The sequence below is a fragment of the Marmota monax genome, unplaced genomic scaffold (assembly GCF_021218885.2).
Source record: "Marmota monax isolate L192 unplaced genomic scaffold, Marmota_monax_Labrador192_F-V1.1 WCK01_AAM20220418_F8-fsc00285, whole genome shotgun sequence".
Lineage (NCBI taxonomy): Eukaryota > Metazoa > Chordata > Mammalia > Rodentia > Sciuridae > Marmota > Marmota monax.
This window is the reverse complement of record NW_026695045.1, coordinates 1061872-1084800: the sequence shown is the minus strand read 5'-3', so window position 1 is coordinate 1084800 and position 22929 is coordinate 1061872. Positions and strand designations below refer to the sequence as shown.

Here is a 22929-nt window from a genome sequence, read left to right as displayed (position 1 = left end):
AGTCAATGTCCAGCTTGTTATAATTTGGAAATCACACTCATAGTAAATCTTTAAAAGCACTGAACATCGGAGTCTAAGAATTTGGTTTCCAGTTGTTTTTATTTTTGAGACAGGAGGAACCCATGCCCCTCTCCTTCACTAATAGAGCATGATGGACATGGCCCTTGCTTTCCAGAGTTGGCCTAGAATTTGTGATCCTCCTGCCTCAGGCTCCAGAGTTGCTGGGGTGACAGGTGTGCATCACCATGCCCAGCTGAGAATTTGAGACTACCATGGTTACTGAGGAATTAGACCTCTATTATCACCTCTGTGACCTTCCCTACTGATCACCCAGTTGCTCAGGCCCAAAAGCTAGGAGTCATCTCTGCCTCCTCCCTTCCTCTTTCACTCATCAGCAAATCTAGCCAGCTCCTCCCTCAACACTTATCCCCAGCCTGCCACTCCTCACCACCTGTTTTTACCACCTGCATCTCAGCCCACCCTCCACTGCACCAGTTCCACCCACTCCTCTCCTACAGACAGTCCTCCATGAAAGCCACTTTTCTTTTTAGAATTAATCAGATCAATGTCACTCCTTGCCCAAACATTCTATGGCTTCCCACTTCCCTCATAACAGATCTGAAAAGGCCTGGCTGGCCCTCCAGCCTCCCTTTCTTACCCTTGCTTACTATTCAGCTACCTTGGCCTCACTGCTGTCTGTTCCTTGAGTATTCCCAACATATTCCTGATGCGGGGCCTTTGCACTTGCTGGTGCCCCTCTGGAATGTGTCTCCCACATGTTTTGCTGTTACCTTATTGCCTCATGTCCCTCAGGTCTCTGCCCAAAGGTTACTTCCTCAGGGGCCCTCACTGAGTTCAGTCTATTTTCCGTCCCCTTTAACTGACTTCAATTCTTACCACTGCCTGAGGCTCATTTCTAGCTGTCTCCTGGAGTAGAGCACAAGCTCCCTGAGGGCAGGCCCTTCTCTGTCCCGCTCATCACCATGTACTTGGGGCCTAGCACAAAACAGGTGCTCAATCCCTCATGCATGAAGAAATGAGTTTAGGGAAAAGAGCAGGGGGCCCCGGCCTGTGAGCTTTACCTTTTTCCCAGCTGTGGGGCTGCTTTCTGCACTCTGCACAGGGCTCCTGTGGGGGCTTCGGCTCTCCTGCGGCACACATCTGCCCATATACACACTGTAGTCTAGAAGCATCTTCTGCCGCACACTGCCCACCAGCTCCTTCTGCTTTGGCTGTGACATGATCTCCTCCACGCTGCCTTTGCTGCTACTGCGGCTGTGGGTCAGGTGTCCTGAGGGACTGCTATGTCTGCTGTGGGAGGGCAAAAGCCCTAGAGTGAAGAAGTGACAGCTGTTAACATAAATGAAGAAGGAACGACCAAGTAAACCAAACCTACGAGCACAAATTCCCCTGGGTTCAGTAGAAAGCAGCCAAATGCTATCAAGTCACTGCTTAAAATATGTTTACTAGGTGACTTCCCATCCTGAAAAATGTCTTCTGCTCTAATGATAGAAAATTGTTTATATTATTCTCAAGATAATCCCAAGCGATGAAGTATATCTAGTGGGTTCCTTTCCCTTGTGCCTGGTGATCTTTCAGGAAAAGGTCAAATATAACACTGACACAGCCCTAGTCCGGGTGGACCTGAAGTTGCTATCAGGGGCAAAGGAGAGTGGGCAGAAATTTAATTAATTGTTCATCCACAGCTCAGGGCATTTCCAAAGATGCCATCTTTCTTTCAAGGAATTATTTATAAAGTACTTTCTGAGAAGATTCAATGCTAAAGAGAAGACCAAGGCATAATCCCTGCCCTTGAACTCATGTGTGAGATAAATCATAGCCTTTTCTAACACATGTTCTGTAGAGGTGCAATCCCAACACTGATATCACAGCAGTGACATCTGGGCTGTCTCTTCAGGGAGCAGTTGCCACTTTTCCTGGCTTGGGCTGGGGGAAAGGCATTTTAGAGACAAGGAAGAGTATATTAAAGAAGTAAGGACAGGCACAGTCTGGAGACTGGTGAGAGGTTCAGGAGAATCCCACAAGGTGGACATGGACAAAGGGACAGGAGCTGAGGGTGGAGAAGCTGAGAATGACCACCAATGGCCTCGAGAGCAACCTGGATTCAAACATATCCTGCTGCAGTAGAGGGGCTTTAAGCATGGAAATGCCTGATGGGAACAATTTTATTCAGATTTACTATGAGAGGAAACGAAGAATGGTTAAAAATCAAATCAAATCATTTTATTTTTGAGAGGTTCCAGCCATGTGAACTGCAGCTCCCCAGAGCCACACACAGAGTTACGCCAGGCATTTCTTAATTTACAGTTTAGCTAGATAATTTTCAGTACTGAGATTTTTACTTTGAGTTAAATTTTTAATAATCCTTTATTATCCTCTCATCATCTTAACAATTAACTTTTGTGTTTGCAGTACTGGGTTTTGAACTCAGGGGTCTCTACCACTGAGCTACATCCTCAACACTTCTTTTATTTTGAGGCATGGTCTTGCTAAGTTCTCAGGCTGGTCTCAAATTTGCGATCCTCCTGCCTCAGCCTTTCCAGTATCTGGTATTATAGTCGTGCACCACCGTGCTCAGCAACATTATTATTATTATTATTTTTTTTGGTACTATGGATTGTACCCAGGGGAACTTAACCACTGAGCCATAGGAGTCCTCACTGCTTGGAGGATCTGATGGATGATGGTCCCTGATAACATGGGATTGTGCCAGGTGACCCTAACTCTTGCTACTCCAGGAGCCATTTCCTGCCCTGAGGCATGTGGATCTCAGCCCTGCCCTGGGCCTCCTGTGTCTGTATCTGTATCAAGATCCAAGACCACGTTGCTAGAGAAACCTATGACTTTAGTACAGCAGCCCTGAGGAAGAAGACAGGGTTGGGTCAGGCAGCAGAACTACTTCTGTCATCTTGGTATAGACAGAGGCTCCTTGCCTTGGACGATCATCACCAGCCACACCATCACAGCTGACAAGTCATCTATGTGTAGTCACTGATTCAGAGGCAGCTTTGAAGAACAGCACAGGCCTTACCAATTTACCTTTGCCCCAGCCTCATCACACCTTGGTGACTTAAATTTATCATAAATATCCTAATTCATAGCTTTTAAAGGCCACCCAGACTAGTATATGTATTTTTAGTGGTGTGAGAATGTGGCCTTGCTTGATTTTAGTGTAAATGAGAGCACCAAGGGCTTTCCCACATCTCTGACTCTTGCCATTAGGTTTGTTGTGCTGAGTGGAAGTCTGGGAATAGCAGAATTTCCAAAAATACAAATTTATTGGAAACAATCAAACGCTTTAGCTAAAACTATAAATAACATGCTGCTTTGGAGGCTGCTCTGGGTGACCCCTGAGCACCTAGGGCAGTATTTCTGGGGGGGGTCTCACACATCCCTGGGAGCTACCTGATTCTCAGATTCAGTGCTTAGGCCAGTGGACCCTGACATTCCCATCAGAAACATGATGTGAGCCACAAATGTGAACCACATATACAATTTTAAACTTTCTGGTACCACATTAAAAAGGTAAAAATAAGCAAAGAAAATCAATTTGAATATATTTTATTTGAGTAAATACATCTAAAATTCTTTCGTTTCAACAAGTCACTAGTATAAAAATATTTTAATGAAGCATTTCACATTATGCTTTGGACTAAAACTTTGAGATCCAATGTACATCTTACACTCACATCTCAGTTTGGACTGGCCACATTTCAAGGGCTTAAAAGCAACATGGGCTGGTGGCTACTTAGTCAGACCCATCAGGAGAACTGAGCAGGGCTGGTGCTGAGGACTCTCACCCACTTCGGTCTTCTTTTATTCAGTGTTATGGGTTCAACTGCGTCCCCCAAAAGATATGTTGGTGTGTCCTAACCTCTGCCTCAGAACATGACCTTATTTGGAAATAGGGTCATTGCAGACAGAATTTGTTATAATGAAGTTATACTAGAGGGAGATGGACTTTTTATCCAATATGACTGGTGTCCTTATTGAGGAGGAAAGAAACACTATGTGATGACAGAAGAGGGGTTTATAAGGATGCAGCTGCAAGCCAGGGATGAACAGCTACCACCAAATGCAAGAAAGAAGCAAGGAAGGATTCTGTGTAGTCTCAGAGATGGCACAGCACTGGTAACACCTCGATTTTGAACTTTTAGCTTCTAGTACTGTGAAAAAATAAATTTTATAGTTCTAAGCCACCCAGTTTGTGGTATTTTGTCCCAGCAAACCTAGAAAACGAGTATATCCAGTTATCTCCCTATTCACCTTGCTAAAGGTATTTCCAAGGGACTTTTGGGATCTTAGCTCCTCTGGGTCTAGGTAGAAGCTAGTGTTAAAGCAAATGTGTTGGGTAAGGGCCAAGGTAGGCTCCCAGAAAGCAAAGCAACGTGAAGCCATGTTTGAGACCCACATGAGCCGCATATTCCCTGATCAACACAAATCCTTGTCAGGGAAAGTCTCGAGTGGCTCCAACCTAGCCCTACTCCAACTAAGAAAGCTCTGGTTTTATTCTTTCTAATATTCCACAATTACTGATTGTACCATGTTAATGTTAGCAGAGTACTTTGAAAACATCAGACTCATACAAACCAGTTTAGTCTATCTAATGAGCAAGGACAGACGAACACGCTGCTGTTGGCTGGTTTTGTCTCCTGCAGTACCTGGCCCAGCCAGAGCTTAACAGAGAGGTAGTTTGTAGTTACCTGTTTGAATGACCAGCAGGTGCCACAGATTCTGCGTTTCTATGGTGACCATAGGCTTGGAGCACAGGTTGAGGATTAGGAGTTTAAGAGAACCAGCTAGTCTTACCTGGTTTTTTGTTTTGTTTTGTGTGTTGTGTGCTGGGGAATGAAAACCAGGGCTTTATGCATGCAAAGTGCATGCTCTTCTACTAAGCTATACCCCCACTCGTCACCTGCTTGCTTTCTTTTTCTAATATTTATTTTTTAGTTGTAGTTGGACACAATACCTTTATTATTTTTATGTGGTGCTGAGGATGGAACCCAGGGCCTCACACATGCTAGGTTAGCGCTCTACCACTGAGCCACAACCCCAGCCCCTCATCTGCTTTATTATAACTAGTGTTTCCTATTGCTGATTCTCTCAGAACATAACAATATGTACATAAGAAATAAAATCCCCGATACCTACCAAAGGCTAACCACATACATCTGCAAAGACACCTATTGCTGGTGAAACAACTAGGCACAAAGGGTTGTAGTGATCAGTTTAAAAGGCACATGAGTCTTGAGGACACATTTTAGGTGGCAAAGAGTAATCAATTCAGGCTAGGCTTGTTCCTTCCTGCCTGGGTAATCTTTCCCAACCTCCCTATAGGCCCTTTAAAATTGCAAGTGCACTTAGCACAAATGCATTACCTTGTTTATTTCCAGAGACACTGGATGGCTTCTTGAGGTCGGACTTCAGCTTAGATGCCAGAATAAATCTCCTAAACCACTCCTCTTTTTCTCGGCCAGTTCTTCCAAACAGATATAGTATCTGATCTCGCTGGCCAGATTTTGTTCCCTCTTGAGGGTGGGGTGGCTTCTTAATGTCCTCACTTCCCTTAGGGTCTTCTCTCTCAGCTGGTGGTTTCTCTTCGGAAGTTTCCTTATCTGTGTGAGTCTTAGACATAAAGTCATCTTGCCGACCAAGCTCAATACAAATGGGGTACTTTTTATTCCAGATTCGTTTGCGAGCCAAACTTTTAGGTACAAGATAAATCTAGAGAGAAAGGGAAATGATGATTTATATACTAAAGAGTGGCTACACTATGCATTAATATCATACACAGCAAAAAATGCAAGACTTGTAGAATTTTTGACTAAAATGAATGTGAAATACTTTTAACTACCTGTCTACAACATGACTATAGAAACTGGAATAAATTTTTAGAAATAACTTGTTACTCCCCAAGAGGCACAAATATCTACAATTTTCAGGCAGCAGAAGTAAATAATGTTAAGCTGGTTATCATCAACCAAGTCTGGATATCAATCAACTTTAATAACCATGTGTGAAATCTAAGGTGGGAAAAAAGAATAAATCAATCTATATGAAAAGCTCAAGTCAATGTTGTGTATCAATTCAAGAATAAACATATAAAAACCACATTCAGTACTTTTGTCACTTTGGGGAAACTTAAAGATCATTCAGATGAGTTATAAGAATAGAAAATATGGCTTCTGGAGTAACAATTTACATTTCTCACAGCAGAATATATTTTATCAAAATATAGTTATTTTGCCCATCCACAATGCACAATGTGCACATTCTACAGAACTTTCATTCACTGCTAGTACCCTTGTACTACCACACAGAGGTTTTTACTTGACTGAATTATTATTATTATTTTTTAAAGCTCTGGGGATCAAACCCAGGTTCTCGCATGCCAGCCAGCAAGTACTCTACTACTAAGCTACATCCTGAGCCTTTGGCATTTGTTTTGAGACAGGGTCTTCCTAAATTGCCTAGGCTGGCCTTGAACTCCCAAACCTCCTGCCTCAGCCTCTTGAACAGCTGGGATTACAGATATGCACCATGATGCTCAGCTAAAAATTAGCTTTTCAAGTCAGAATTCTGAGTGCAGGATGTCCTTGCTTCTCAAGGTGTGGTCCATGGACCTGCAGCATGAGTATCACCTGGGAGCTCATAAAACTGCAGACTCTCAGGCCCTGCCCAAAGTTGCTGAATCAGAATCTATATTTTCAAAGATGCCCAGGTGATTTATATATGGATTAAAATCTGAGAGGTACTGTCATAAAGTAGACTAGTCCTTATACAACAAAAAACAAAAATAAAACCTTTCTAGGGGAAAAATACAGTAAAGCAATCATGATTCCAGATGCTTTTCATTCACTCTACTTCCCAAATCACTTGGGCTTACCTTGCTGTCTGAGAGGTCGAAGATTTTCTGGCTGATGTAGGTGACCTCTGGCTTTGTTTCATTGTAGCTCGCCCTCCTAGATATGTTTTTATTGGGCTTTGAAAGTCTTAAGGTTCCACCCTCAAGTCGAACAAAGACAGAATGTGTCAGAGTTGCATGGTAAGTTTCTGGATCATAGTTGCAAATCTCATTCATCCATCCCTGGTGGAGAAAAACTTGCATTAGTAAAGCAGAGCAAACACTCATTGGGTTCTGTGTGAACATTATGAACACTGTGGAACTCAGCTCACTGAAACCAAGCTTGACTTATGATGCAGGTGTCAATTTAGACTAGACATTGCTAAGATACTGCTAGCTGGAAGGCTAATTGGTGCTGAGGAGTAATTGGGTATGGTTTTGATAATCCAAAAAATTGATCTGGGGGAAGAATAGCAATGCCCATTATCTAAATAAAAGGTTTTCTTTTTATTTTTTTGAAGTTGACAAGCAAATCTGGAAACTAAAAAGTTTTGTTCATGTAATTGAACAAGTTTCTCTGCCAGACCTCCTTTGGGATTAGTAATCCGACCCTCTCACCCAGCTGGACCTTTTTTTGGTCCTGGGGACTGAACCACAGGGTGTGTTACCTCCAAGGTACATCCCCAGCTCTTTTTTGTTTGTTTATTTTTGTGGTGCTGAGGATGGAACCCAGTGTCTCACATGTGCTAGGCAAGTGCTCTGCCACCGAGTCACAACCACAGCCCTCCACTGACTTTTAAATGCTGTCTCAGTCTTACATTTTCAGGACTAGTCATGCATTGGTCACGATGTGAAGAAGTTCATGAGAGCTGACCCTAGACACTTCCCGACTTCATGCTCAGTGACTTCAGGTAGCTTTTACCTGACTGGGGTAGGAATTTTGACATGATAGAAACCAGGAACAGTACAAAATTAAGGCTTTTTATTCTGAGAAGTCAGGTTACCAGTATAACATTATGATTCTTCTTCTTCTTCTTCTTTTGTAAACAGTGCTGAGGCTTTAAGCGGGGCCTTGCCCATGCTGTGCAAGTGCTCTACTACTGAGCAACACCCAGCCCTGGTGTTGCTGGATACACTGCTGGATTTGACTTGTTGATATTTTGTTCATTTGTCCTTTAAGATCATGAAGGTAAGTGATCTATTATTTTCATGTAATATCTTTTGGTATTTTCTGGAAGATCGTGTGAAGAATTATTATTTCTTCCTTAAAGATTTGGTAGAATTTGCCAATGAAGTCATCCGGCCTAGAGTTTTCTTTGTAGAAGGATTTTAAACCAATTTCTTGAATTCCTAATGGGCTATTCAGGCTACATATTCCTTCTGGAGTAAACTCTAAGATAGTTTGTGTTGTTTGTAGTACTTCCCTCTGACCCTTTCAATGTCTGTAGAGTCTGTGGGGAAGACCCTCTTTTGGGATCCACAGTAGTAAGCCTCATTAAATGAACTAGGAAGTGTTCCCTCTTCTCTATTTTCCAGAAGAGTTTGTATAGAATTAATATTACTTCTTCCTTAAGGGTTTGTTAGATTATGCCAATGAAGCCATCTTGGCCTCAGGTTTTCTTTGTAGAAAGGTGTTTTTTTGTTTTGTTTGTTTGTTTTTGTACCAGGGATTGAACTCAGAGGCACTCAACCACTGAGCCACATCCCCAACCCTATTTTTTATTGTATTTAGAGACAGGGTCTCACTGAGTTGCTTAGCACCTCACCATTGCTGAGGCTGTGTGCCACCGTACCCAGCTGTAGAAAGGTTTTAAATCATGAATTCGTGCTTTTGTTAAATGCTTCTTCTTTTCTAATATAAACTTTTAATGTTATTAATCTCCTTCTAAGCAATGCTTAAGCTGAAATTTCATTTAAGTTGTTTAATTTCCAATATGAGAAATATCCAGTTATCTTTCTGTTATTGATTTCTAGCCTAATTACCATAGGGTCAGAGAACATCCTCTATATAATATCAATGTTTAAATTTTGTTAAGGTTTACTTTATGTCCCAGAGATGGTCTATTTTGGTGACAGGTCTGTGCGCACTTGAAAAAAATATCATTCTGCTCTTGGGTGGAGTTTTCTCCAAATGTATTCATCCTCTTAAACACAACTATTTTGACTAAACACCTCTTTACACAGAAAATACTGTCTTACATAAAGGTTTCCTAGGGCTAAAGTTATAAAGCCAACTTAATCAAGAGCTTTGAAGCAGATCTGATTTTTCTGGGCTGCCTCAGGTCCCTATACCCAAGGCCAGACTATCCATTTGCAGAGCAACTGAATCCTAAAAGAATCCATGCAGCAAGGGAAGGAGGAGCGGATGCCTGAGAACCTCTCAGGGTCAGGGAATGACGACTGGACTAAACAGCAGCTTGCTAGCCATTTGACCAGAGTCCCTTCTGGATTATTCTTGAGTCACTGTGTGTTGAGTGTGCATGGCCTGGTTATAGTAGAGGCAACCTGAGGTACGAAGTGCGTACAATAGCTTTATGTTCCACCAGAACACCTTTGCTGAGGTGCTCAGCATTTATTTAATGTCTATTTTGAATTAAAAGCATCATAATTTGATATAGGACAAGCATTACTGCAACAATATTGCCAGATAAAATATTTTTCATTAATTTTCAGTAACATAATATTACAAAGATAAGGAAAAGAGCCAATGGAATGAACAAAGATAAGGAAAAGAGGCAATGGAATGAACAAAGTACTGGCATTTTGGACAAAATCCCTAAAATTATAGTTACCATCCATCAGACTGGAGGGGTTGAAGAAGAAGAAGGAGGGGGAAAAAAAAAACAGTCATTATATTGTGATGTGATTCTCAGATAAAGACCGATTCAGAGTAATGTAAGCTGTGGAAGATTCTGCCTTTTGAAATTCCTGAGATTGGACTGGTTAATTATCTGATTTATGAATAAGAGCAAATTAGGAATAAAAGGTGGTTTCTCTTCAATTGTTTTCATTTTGTCTTTCCTGGCTAAGTCAGAAAATGCAGAATTACCCAGGAAGGTACTGGCCAATGAGAATATAATGTGAGCCATTAATGTGAGGCATGAAAATGTGTTATTTTAAATTGCCTGATAGTCTTTAAAAATGAAAAAATAAGCAGGTCAAATTCATTTTAGCCATGTGTTCGATTCAACCCAATACATCCAAAATATTATTTCACCATGTAATCAATATAAAAAAATGGATGATATTTTACATTCTTTGTTTTACTCTAAGCCTTCAAAACCCAGTGTGCACTTTATACTTCCAGCACATCTGGTTCCAGCTAACTACTCTTAAAGGGCACTATGGCCACATGTGGTGGGAGGTTTCTGTATGAGATAGTAGAGGGCCCTTAGACAACTGGCACAGCAGAACCGGCAAAATCCTCCAACTTTTTTTTTTTTTTTTTTTTGGCGGTACTGGGGATTGAACCCAGGGCTTTGGGCATGCGAGGCAAGAACCCCACCAACTGAGCTAAAGCCCCAGTCCCCTCCTCCAACTTCTTTCTAATGCTTCCAATACACATAGTCTTTATCACAAGAGGCCTCAAACTCAGTAATGGCAGTTTCATGCTGTTTTACCAGGTGTTTTGAATAATTAAATTACAGAATGTCATCTCATTTCCAGATGAAACGTCTGTTGTAGAGATTCAAAACCCTTTAAAAACAAACAAACAAAACTACCTGCCATATTAAAAACATAGGAATAAGAATTTTTTAAAAATCTAGGTTTAAAAAAAAACTTAAGCTTTTAAACTCTTAGAGTTCTAACATTAAAATTCTATAGTAACATTAAAAAATACTCAATTTGGGGCTGGGGTTGTGGCTCAGCAGTAGAGCATTCGCCTAGCACATGTGAGGCCCTGGGTTTGATCCTCAACACCACATAAATAAATAAATAAATAAAAATAAAGGTATTGTGTCCAACTACAACTAAAAAATAAATATTAAAAAAATACTCAATTTACGGACAAACTGAGGTCAAGTTTTCAGTTTATTCCTTAGATTTTCAGATTTAGAAAGCAAGACACACAGACACATGCATTGGGACATAAGCAGCACCAGCTCATCTTTTTACAGGACAGACACACTCAGGCGATGAGCCATTATTCTGCCATAACAAGTTTTGGGTCAATTACTGTCCTTAAGAAAATCCTAGTTAAAAAAAAAAAAAAAAAATCCAAGTATCTGGTTTAACAAGGGCAACCTTTTCCCACAGTGCTTTGGGGATCTGGTTTTTGGCCAGAAGGTTGGGTGCTCCACCCCCAAGCCTGGAGAGCTGGCCCTGCCAGCGTGTGTCCTCTCCAGGGCACTCTGAGATAAGTAAGCAGTTACCTTTCTTTGCTGACAACTCTGACAGACACAGGTCACCTTCTACCCCTCACCCAATTCCAGAAATTCTAGAATAACCTGACTCAGAGGAATATGAAGGAGAGAACAGTGTTTGGGCCCCCTACCTGCATAGTCTGAATCACAAAACCCTACCTGGAGCACCAGGGTGACAGAGATGAGAAGCCAGAGGCAGGCCTAGGAGAATCCTGCCCTTGGGAGAGTCCCCAGGTGCTTCCTTCTTCTAGGAGGAGCTTGGCTGGCCCTTCTCTTCCTACCTATCTTCTCAGATTCCCCAGCTGCTGTGGTTTCTCCTTCCCTTTCAACTTGAGATTTTCTCCTTCCAGAACCTGAACTACCATGTTTCTTTCTTTTTGCTAAAGATCTACTCAAGGCTAAACTCAATCATTCACACACACACACATACACACACAGCCACCCATGAATCAAGATTTCAGTTGCACATTCAGTTGTGAATAATCATGTGTTAGTTTAAGTGAGACCCTATCCTGCTCCTATTTGATGACATAAAAGACTGTTGGTCAAAACACAGGTACTGACACCAACCATACACCTTAGCAGAACTGCAAAGCATCTTGGGTCCCAGTCCTGCTTTCACCACTTGCCAATAGGTTGGGTGATGCTTAGCCCTTGGACCCCCAGTTTCTCCCCCTGTAAAAGGGTCCAGCATGGCTTACTGTATGCCTCCCTCATCCCTACCTTATTCTATGCCTAAGCCACAATCATTTTTCTGCATATTGACAGTACTTTTTGAGGAATAATTTAAATACCAAATATGAACAAATTTTAAGTCTATGCTTTTTAAAGTGCTAATATTTAGCACTTTATAGTAGCTAGCATTGAAGCACACACTGTATCTCCAGGTATCTCAGGTGCATTATTTCTTCTGCTAATTCCCTACAACTTCACAAGTGAGAAAAGGGTAAGAGGGGAAGGGATGTGACTCCCAAGGTCTAGAGAGTGGCACATCTGGGACTTGAACCAAGTCTCCCTAACTCTGAGTCGTGGGCTCCTACCTGGGATCCATGTATAACACCGACCCCTACCCCAGCTCACAGTATGCTAGTGCCCAGGCACCCCTCAGGTCAAGGAAAAGGCAGTACTACTCCCAGAAAGCTACCTTCTCTGTTACTCTGCTCCTGTCACTGTACCTGTTAACTGCCTGGTTTAGTGAACTGAGTTACAAACTCCACAGAACAGGGATCAGTTTATCAACCCGTGTAGTAACAAACGTTTACTGATTGACCACATGAATGAAGCGAAATTCAGACGGTGGGTGTGAGGAGTACATGAAATCCCTGGCAATCACAGGTAAGCAGGGCAGGCTGGCGTGCCCCTGCAGCCTGTATTTGGAGAGCAGGCTGCGTAACTGGAGACACACAAAGGAACATGCCAGGCAGTAACTTGGAAGGAGAAGACTTATCACTGTTCTCAAAGAGAAAAACCAAGGTAAAACTGCACAAAGTTGTATAGAGCAAGAAAGAATCTTGAGTAAGGGTTGAAGCTTTTCAGAAAAGAATTTAAATCAGTTCTTTCTTATCTGGAGAAGAGAGGGGTTGCAGCCTCCTACCCAAGGCTTTTCTCAGAACATTACAAATGTTGACAGGAAACCCTGAGAGAATCACAGGGGCTACTTAACCTGACACACACCAGACAGGTAGTCAGAGTGCAGATTAGTCTTTGGAGTCTCAGGACAAGAGGCTGGCCAGTATGACTCTCCTCCAGCCCTCCTGGATTCTGTCCCTAAGGTGCCCCCCTAGTCATCTGACCCAGGCTGCCCTTGCAGAAAGCGATTTCCTAGTGCAAACCTAATCATCTTTTCATACCATCAACCAGCCAAGTTTTTTCCTGGGACTTGAATAACTCCCTGGATTAAGCTGCACGTGGAATTTCTAGACTTCAGCAGTCAAATCCAGTCTTGAGGGCAGACGGCAACCCCATGGCCTTTACTCTGCTCCCCACACAGTGCCCACTGTCCACTGCTCACCTGTTCTAAAATTCTCACCAAGTGAGGTGTTTCTGCGACTTTATTTTGGTATGAAGCACTGGAATGGACAGATGTGGTAGACAACTAGGACCCCATTCTGTTTCAAGAGCTCAACTGGAAAAAACAAAAACAAAAATGAAATGCCCTCAACCCACACTAAAACTTCCCAGATGAGACTCATTTCTTTCTGAAGCTGAGATTATTAAAATGGAGACAGTGCCTGCCACTGGGGACAATGACCCAGTCAGCAGGCTGCAGCAGTCTGGCCCACAGACTGGTCCTGTGATGGTGTTTGTAAAAGGTCAGGGGTTTCTCTTCAATTCCCTACTGGATTTAGATGCCAAGTTTGGCCAAGTACAAACCACAATCTATAACGGGCCCTTTTAATACTTGGAGAGATTAAAAGCTACAATTAACCTTTTGCAAAATAATAAAGTCTGGAAGAACTACTATTGTGCTCACTTTGAGTTTATGGTGCCAAAGAGGAGTTCAAGGCCAATGCTCTCTTATGCAGATTAATGCTGAGCTGAGAAAAGTGCCAGCCCTCTGGCCTAAGGAAGCGAAGGGAATTCCTCTGCCTCCAGTGCACAGGGAGCCTGAGCTGACACCACTACACAGTGTGTTTTCACTATGGCTGCACTGGCCTATGCACTTGCCCATCACCCAGATCCTGGTTCATTCCTTCTTTGAGTCTACCAGGGAAGAAGCAAATCCTAGATTGAGACCACTGCTACTAAGAACCACCTCTGAAGCACATGAAAAGGTGATTATTCTTTTGTTCCCCAAACTAAAACAAAAGCAGGAGTTCCTCTTTACCAGGCTTACTTCCTATTAATGCTTGAACACTAGAATTATCAGTTAAAAACAGCATCAGAGCCAAGTGTGGTGGTGCATGTCTGTGATCCCAGTGATTCGAGAGGCTGAGGCAGATTCAGTTCAAGGCCAGCCTCAGAAACTTAATGAGGTCTCAAGCAACTTAGGGAGACTTTGTCTCAAAATAAAAAATAAAGAGGGCTAGGGATGTGGTTCAGTGGTAAAGTGCCTCTGGGCTTTACCTTGTTCCGACAAACAAACAACAACAGCAATAAAACATAACATCACAGACTATTGAGTTTGAGATTAGGTAAGAAACAACCTAATAATCATTATAGAATCTTAGATACAAATTTAACTTTATCTATGAAAGACAAGCAACCTTTAGATATATAGAATTCATACAAGGAATGATGGCTATCTGCTACTCAAAAATATAACAGACAATATTAAAAGCAAAAAATAATTAAGGGAAGAAAGTGCCAGCTTCGATGCCATTCACATCTTCCAACTGCCTATTTCAAGGTCACCTTCACAAATATGTCACTAAAATCATAAGTGTCAGGGCTAAAGCCACAGGCTCTGGGAAAAGGGCCTTTATCCCAGCTCTCCCTATCCTCCAGGGGGCACCTCTCAAAGTCAGGTGAGTTTTTAATTCTAATGCATTAACAGACTGCAACAAAGTAGGAAATAAAAAGCAGTTAATTATGTGGCCAAAGAAAGTAATCTCAGATGAACCACTGCAATAACCAAAGTCTTATTTATGTTAATACATGATAATCATAGTAGTAAGTTTTGAAATTAGAATAGATCAGTAAGAAAATAAAATAGTAGTCTCCAATCTTTCCAGATCACACATCTCATCAAATAAATTTGTTAATATGTACCAACAATATGTACCTTTACTTAAAATCATGTTTTAATACAGCTTTAAAAAATTTAATGTTATTACATTTTTATACCTTTATTTTATTTATTCATTCATTTTTATGTGGTACTGAGGATCTAACCTACTGCCTCACACATGTTACGCAAGCACTATACCACTGAGCCACAACTGCAGCCCTTAGTACAACTTTTATAAAATGAAAATAGAGTAAAAGATGAAGTAATTAGAAATTTTGCTAATTTTTAGTTTTTCCATTATGATACTTTCAAACTATCTTTAACTGACTTTTTTTTTTTTAAACTGGGGATTGAACATAGGGTGCTTAATCACTGAGCCACATCCCCAGCGCTTTTTTTTTTTTTTTTTTTTTTGTATTTTATTTTGAGACAAGGTCTCACTGAGTTACTTAGGGTCTCACTAAGTTGCTGAGGCTCACTTTAACTTACAATCTTCCTGCCTTAGTCTTCTAAGCTGCTGAGATTACAGGTGTGTGCTACCACACCCAGCTTTTAACTGACATCTTAAGGTACAATATATATGCTAAGGGTGAGGCTCACTGTTAATGATAACAGATGTAAATTCATTATTTCAAATAGTCTTATTAATAATTTCCAAGGCTTTTGGACAAAGGTCAATATATAATCATCTGTATGTTAAATATCACAAGGCTTATTTCATTTCTTAGCCAGAAAAAACAAAAATAAAATAAACTTTTAATATTTTCTTACTGATAGAGTCTTGTTGGAACTCATTTGGACACCACTGAAAGAAAGAAGCATCAGAATAAAACAATGAGTAATAATAGTGGTGTGGGCACCAACACAAAAACACACACCTGGGGCCATCTTGTTTACATACTCGTTTTAGAAAAACCTTTTTCTTTTATTGGCAGTACTGGGAATTAAACCCAGAGGAACTCTGCCACTGAGTTTACATCCTCAGCCCTTTTTTAGAGACAAGGTCTCAAACCAAGGTGCCCAGACTGGCCTTGAACTTACAATCCCCCTGCTTCAGCCTCCAAATAACTGGGATTACAGTCATGTACCACAGTGCCAGGTCAATGGCAAGCCTCTTTCTAAAGATTAATTACTATTCAATAAGAATAGTCTTTAAGGTATTTTGTTCCTTCTTTATATATTAAACATAAACTTGGGGGTGAAAAGACATCTAGCATTTTTTCCATAGTTAATATCTTTTTCTTCCAAAAAACTATGATTTGAAAAATCTTAGACCCACAATCTCTTTCCTCACTCCATTGATGACACATGGAACAAAACCAGAGATGGTCCTGGAATACCAACTCAGAATTCAGGATACGTTTTTGAGATGCTATAAACTGTTCTCATGCATAGATGAACCAGAATAACAATTCAGCCACATCATAAGTTTATGAGTTGGATGGAAATTGGAAAAATGGGGGAAGAGGGGACCACCATGAGATACCTACTTGCTTGTAAGTGAGGGCCACCTGCACTGAAGCCATCTTCCCTGATAAATTTTCTAGCAAAAAGGTACACTAGGAAATAGCTATGTTTATAAAAGCCATACATTAAAAACTCAAGTGAGGGCTGGGGTTATAGCGCAGTGAAGAGCGCTTGCCTAGTATGTGTGAGGCACTGGGTTTGATCCTCAGCACCACATACAAATAAATAAATAAAATAAAGGTATTAAAAAAAACTCACGTGACTCATTATGAAGGCAGAACGTTTTCATTTAAGTATACAAAAGAAAGAAGTAATTTTATATTTCTTTTACTTACACTGAGGGTTATAAGATACCAACAGAAAGCAACCAAGTCTATCTTGGCTGTACATAATGAGGCTATTTTCTCCTAACAATTTGTTCACTCTAGTTTATTAAAAAAAGAAGAAGAAAAACTTCATAAAATTGAGATTAAATTTACAAGCTAGAATTTCTTCTCAAATGTCCTCCCTACAAAATTACTCTTCTATATATCAAAACCAAAGCCTATATCCATTGAACCTAATTACTGTGAAAAATCTGTGCTTCTTGTAATAAATATCTAACTGATCTAAAGAAAATAAAATGGCTCTCTAAAATTCACTTCTACTAGTCTCTGCAATGGTGTGAAAATAATTCTAGTGAATGTTCTAGGCCATATTTTAAAAACAGAAACAGATTATCATTCTGGAAACTGATAGCCTATTGCTATATTCTGCTGTTGATTTATAAGTCTAAGATAAAGAACCTGCTCATGAATATAATTCAAAACTGCATCTGAGTCACACCTCAAACATAAATCCAAGAACCTTACGAAATCTTCAGGAAGTGTTTTGTTACAAACATAGAAAGGTTGGTGTACAGAGGCACTGAATGAAATATACTCCTGGCCAAGTGACAAGTACATTTTTGAAGACGAACCATCCAATCCAATTAAGAATGTGTGGCAAACATCCCGAGTACAATATGCTGACTCTAAATGCCTCATTCTCCCAGGCCCAACCCATTCTTTCCAAGGGTCTCCAGCTCAGGACATATAGTCAGTCACCCAAAAAAGAACTCCAGAGATTTATCATGCCAGGGCTGTCACTATGGTGGCCCTGCATTTTGCTACCTGACCCAGCATGCCAGGTTCTAAGTCCCATTAGCTTCTCCTAAGGCTCCAGTGGCTGCCTTGCTTCCAGGCAATCACTCCTCACTTGAGCTGGATGCCCAAGGCAACCTTTCTCCCAGGCTGTTTTTTTTTTGGGGGGGAGGAGAGGGGGACATAGCTATATTTATAAAAACCATACATTAAGTGGGGGCGGGAGACTGGGGATTGAACCTGCGGTTGCTTACTACTGAGTCACATCCCCAACCCTTTTTATTTTTTTTTGAGACAGGGTCTCACTAACTTGCTTAGGGCCTCATTAAGTTGGTGAGGCTGGCCTAGAACCTGTGATCCTCCTGCCTCAGCCTCTTGAACTGCTGGGATTCCAGGTATGTACCACCACACTCAGCTCTCCTGTGCTTCTTCACATTGACCATGACCTCCCCACACATTAAGAACAAACAGGTGGACATTTATCATTACGTGTATTCTTGATAATTGTCATTCTAACTATAGTGAGATGGAATCTCAGTATAGTTTTAATGTGCATTTCTTTAATAAAGATATTGAACCTTTTTCATATATCTGTTGACTGATTATATTTCTTCTGTGAATTGGCTGTTCAGTTCCTCTGCCCATTTATTGAATGGGTGTTTTTTTTTTTTTTTTTTGGTGTTATGTTTTGTGAGTTTTTTTTATATATTCTGGAGATTAATACTCTATCTGAGGTGCAGGTAGCAAAGATTTTCTCCCATTCTATAGGCTCTCTCTTCACACTTTTGATTGTTTCCTTTACTGTGAAGCAAGTAATGATAAATGTTAATGAGGATGTGGGAAAAAAAGTTCACTCATACGGTGCTGGTTGGGCCTGCAAATTGGTGCAACCACTCTGGAAGGCAGTGTGGAGATTCCTCAGAAAACCTGGAATGGAACCACCATTTGACCCAGTTATCCCACTCTTGGCATACACCCAATGGACATAAAATGAGGCTACAACAGTGATGCAGCCACATCAATGTTTACAGCAGCTCAATTCACAATGGCTATGCTATGGAACCAACCTAGGTACTCTTCAACAGACGAATGATAAAGAAAATGTGGTATATACACACAATGGAATATTACTCCACCATAAAAAAGAATGACTTTATGGCATCTGCTGGTAAATAGATGGATCTGGAGAATATCATGCAAAGTGAAATAAGCCAATCCCAAGAAACCAAAGGTTGAATGTTCTGATATACAAATATCAACAAACAATAAGGGGGGTAAGGGAAGAAAAGAAGTTCAAGATTAGACATGGGGAATGAAGGGAAGGTAGGAAGGATGAGAATAGGAAAGACAGTAGAATGAATCAGACTTAACCTTCATATGTTCATATATGAATACATGACCAGTGTAACTCCACATCATGTATAACCATCACAAGAATGGAATCCTAATCAGAATAAGTTATACTCCATGTATGTATGTTAAAATATACTCTACTGTCATGCATATCTAAAAGGACAAATAAAAAAATGTAAATAAATAAATCCTAACAGTGGAAGGAGGTGGGGAGAACGAGTGGGCACTGGGCACAGTGGGCACACCTGTAATACCAACAGCTCAGGAGGCTGAGGCAGAAGGATGGCAAATTCCAGGCGCCTCAGCCACTTAGGCGTTGGAGATGGTCCTGAGGTTCTTCTTGGATACTGACAGCTCTTTAGCCACATGGAGGCCCTTCTTGCATACGTTCCAGAGCAGTATCTTCTGATCAGCTGTGCTTGGCTTGGGAGATGGTAGAGTACAGTGTGGGCTCAGAAGTCACCAGCCTTTGAGAATAGCCACTTCTTAGCTGCAAATTAATCTTTTTTTGGCGTGTTGTCGCACATATCCATCACTGCTACAGCACCATGTTTAAATACAAATCAGCAGTGTAAACCAGATATGAAAACTGTCCTGATAAGGTAAAGAAAAACTTTACTTTTCCCCTCCTTGTCCTCATGTTAAGTCACAGAGAAGAAAAACTGCTCCTTGCATTGTTTTGGGGACCAATAAAGGATCTAGGCTCTTAGTTCTGTTCAGGCTGCAAGCCCCTCCTGGACCTCTCAATGAGAACAGAGGTTTAAAAACATGTGGTCTCCCAAAATAGACTTTGAGCAACCTGGTCCCTGCTCCACAGGCTCATGGCTCACAGATGGAGTCTACTGAGGGCATGAAGCATGCAGGATCACTGTAAGGGTCTGCGCCTCTGTATTAGGGAGTTTAGTCAACAGCAAGTTTTAGAGCCTCTAGTATCAGGGAGGGTTTGTTTTGCTTATTTGAAGGTTTTCATTCCTGCCCTCCAGAACTGCATTATCATTTTCTCTACAAAACTCAATAGGATCCAATGCACAAAAATATTTCAAACCAATGCTTGCTTAGTGTGTATGAGGCCATGGGTTCAGTCCCCAGCATTACAAAAAAAAAAAAAAAAAATCGAAAAGTAGCTCTTTTGACTCATTCCAAAAACAGGTTCAAAGATGTCTTCAGTCTGCTTTCTGTTGCTATAACAAAATATTCAAGTCTGGGTAATTTTTAAAGGAAAGAAATTGACAGATCAGCACTCTAGAGGTCCAAGAGCATGCTGCAGCCTCTGCTCGGCTTCTGGTAGGGCCACGTGCTGTTCCATGTAGGGGGTAAGGAAAGGGGGAGGCCGGGGCATGAGCAAGAGCAAAATGTGTGTGAGAGAGAAAAAGGGCAGGTGCCTAGCTGGCTTTGTAATGATCCACTCTCAGGATAACTAATCTTTTACAGAACAATATTACTCCTTCCACAAGGGTGGCACCTTCTCTTAAAGGACCACCACTTCTCAACACTATTACACAGGGAATTAAATGTCAACATGAGTTTTGGCAGGGATAAACCACAACCAATCACAGCAACAGACCTGTATTACAAAGAAACTGAGGCCTATTTCCTCATCACTTCACAGCCACAAACCTAGGGGCAGAGTGAAAACCCAGAGTTCACCACCATGCCCATTTCTCTAATCCTCCCCCAGCACCCACCATTCTACTCTCTTTAAAATGCAGGAGGGCAGGGCTGGGGGTGGGGCTCAGTGGTGGACTGCTTGCCTGGCATGTGGCAGCCTGGGTTCAATTCCCAGAACTCTCAAAATCCAGGCGGGCAGCATTGCAGGAGAGAGCACAGACTGCAGGAGACAGCTGATTTAATTGCTAATGGTTTCTAAACAACAACATAGCTCAGAGATAAAGAACCCCTGGTTTCAATCTCCAGTAACCATGCCCTCCCAGCAAAAAATAATCATTCCTGTCAACCAAAACTAGTATGTTGTTGTTATTTTAGCAGACATAAGGGATTCCTTTTAAAAAGCAATTTCATCAGGAGATGATATGGTCAATACCAAGTCACCGACTAGATTTTCATCATCTGTGGACCCACCCACTCACCCAACAATGACTTATCACATGCCCAACACACAGCAGGTGCTGAGGACTTGGTGATGAGCAGATGCACATGGCCTAGGCCCCTGACTCAACACACTCAGGAGGCTACCAACCTACCTGAAACATCTATAATGAAGGCATGAAATAAACTTGTAGTGTTTTACAATAACTAGTATTATCCTAATTCATACAGGCCCAGGGAGAAAATACAAGAGAAGAAAATAGATGGTTAAAGTTAGATTCCAATATACTTTCCTTTTCTAATCAGAACATTTGGGTCCTAAATTTAATATTAACACTACTAAATGTTTTTTTTTGTTGTTGTTTTTTGGGCACCTGGGATTGAACTCAGGGGCACTCTACCATTCAGCCACATCCCTAGCTCTATTTTTTTTTTTTTTTTAATTTAGAGTCAGGGTCTCCCTGAGTTGCTTAGTGCTTTGCTTTTGCTGAGGCTAGCTTTGAACTTGTGATCCTTCTGCCTCAGACTCCCAAGCTACTGGGATTATAGGCCTGCACCACCAAACCTGGCTAAAGTGACATATTTTTAAAATGATTCCCAATAGTATGATCTTCCACTCAATAAAATTAATTAGCCCAAAGATCATCTGCATTTGAAATACTCAGCTTGCAACATACAACATTCCCTTCTAACCTAAAGTAGTACCCTCTTCTAAGTAGAGAATGGGTTTATCTAGGTTTCTAAAAACTGCCCTGCACATCAAATAAAAAAATTCAGGCTAAACTTTACTTTGCCTTATTAGCAATGAACCCATTTTAAATAAGTAAGGCTAAGAATGAAAAAGAATTCCCAACAATCAGAGCCATCCAAAATCAATCACAAGACAGCCTAAGACAATTTGCTTGGATTACAGGTGTCATTCTATGAAAACATTAAAGTACTAGTTCTGTAAAAGGAAGATTCAAATGGGTTTATCCTGGACACAGCAAAATACCTTCTGCTATAGTTTGACCCTTCTAAAACTCATGTTGGAGTTTAATCCTCATTGTGAGACATTAGATATTAAGAGGGTGGAAACCTAATCTGATCATTGTATTTTGAGATGGGGCCTTTAAGAGATAATTAGGATTAGATAAGGTTATGTAGTGGAGGTCCTACAAATGAACACTCATGGTTTTAAAAGAAAAGGGAGAGAGACCAGAGAATACACATATACACACACACACACACACACACTCACTCTCTCTCTCTCTCTCTCTCTCTCTCTCTCTCCTGCCAGGTGATGCCCTGTGCTGCCTTGGGACTCTGCCAGTAAGAACATCATCATCAGATGTGACCCTTCAACCCTAGGGCAGATCCGTGACCCAAAATAGACCTCTTTTCAACTTACCCAGTCTGTGGTAGTATGTGATTAACAACAGAATATGGACTAAGATACCTTCCTTAAAAGAAAAGGTTAGTCCTGCATGTTTCCACCAACCACTAACTGTGTGACCATGAATAAATAACTTAAATGGGCCTCCATTTCTTCATGAGCACATACCCTAACTGAATAGCATTGTGATGAGGATTGAGTAAGGTAATGAATGACCTAAGCCTAGCCCACTGAAGATGTTCAGCTCATAGTGTTGTTGCCTTTACTGTTCCAATGATCAGATTAAAGCACCTGAACTATTATTACAGCATGAAAATCCCACTCCAATGGCATCCTGTGGTTGTTGGTAAACCCCTGACATACAACAGTGATTGGATCAAATCTAAAGACTGGATTAAGATTAAAATCTTCCCAAGACAGGTAAGTGCTCAACCCAGTTTAAACTAAACACCAGTCTAGGCAGTGGAATTAGTAGAAGCACCATTTTTCTTGGCAAAAGTTGGCACTAACTTACTTAGTGGGCATGTAAATCAGGTAGTCACAGCACCATCCTATCCAAAAAGCTGAGCCATGGTACATAATGAGTCACTTTGCTCTGCTTTCACTTCATATATTAATACTAAGCTTAAGGGTGTCACATCCTTGCCTCAACACCAGTTCTCTTAAAA

At 41.1% G+C, this 22929-nt stretch overlaps 1 protein-coding gene across 4 annotated transcripts in view; it reads right to left on the bottom strand.

The window, feature by feature from the left end:
* The window catches only part of Tex2 (testis expressed 2), a 106752-nt gene that overhangs the window by 37210 nt on the left and 46613 nt on the right, over nt 1–22929 (bottom strand). For all 4 annotated transcript variants that reach the window (XM_046427711.2, XM_058573725.1, XM_058573724.1 and 1 more), the window contains exons 3-5: nt 6908–7108; nt 5400–5745; nt 1083–1330 (exon numbers count right to left, since the gene is read on the bottom strand). In XM_046427711.2, the coding sequence (XP_046283667.1) occupies nt 1083–1330; nt 5400–5745; nt 6908–7108 (795 nt within the window). The remainder of the gene's footprint in view (nt 1–1082; nt 1331–5399; nt 5746–6907; nt 7109–22929) is intronic.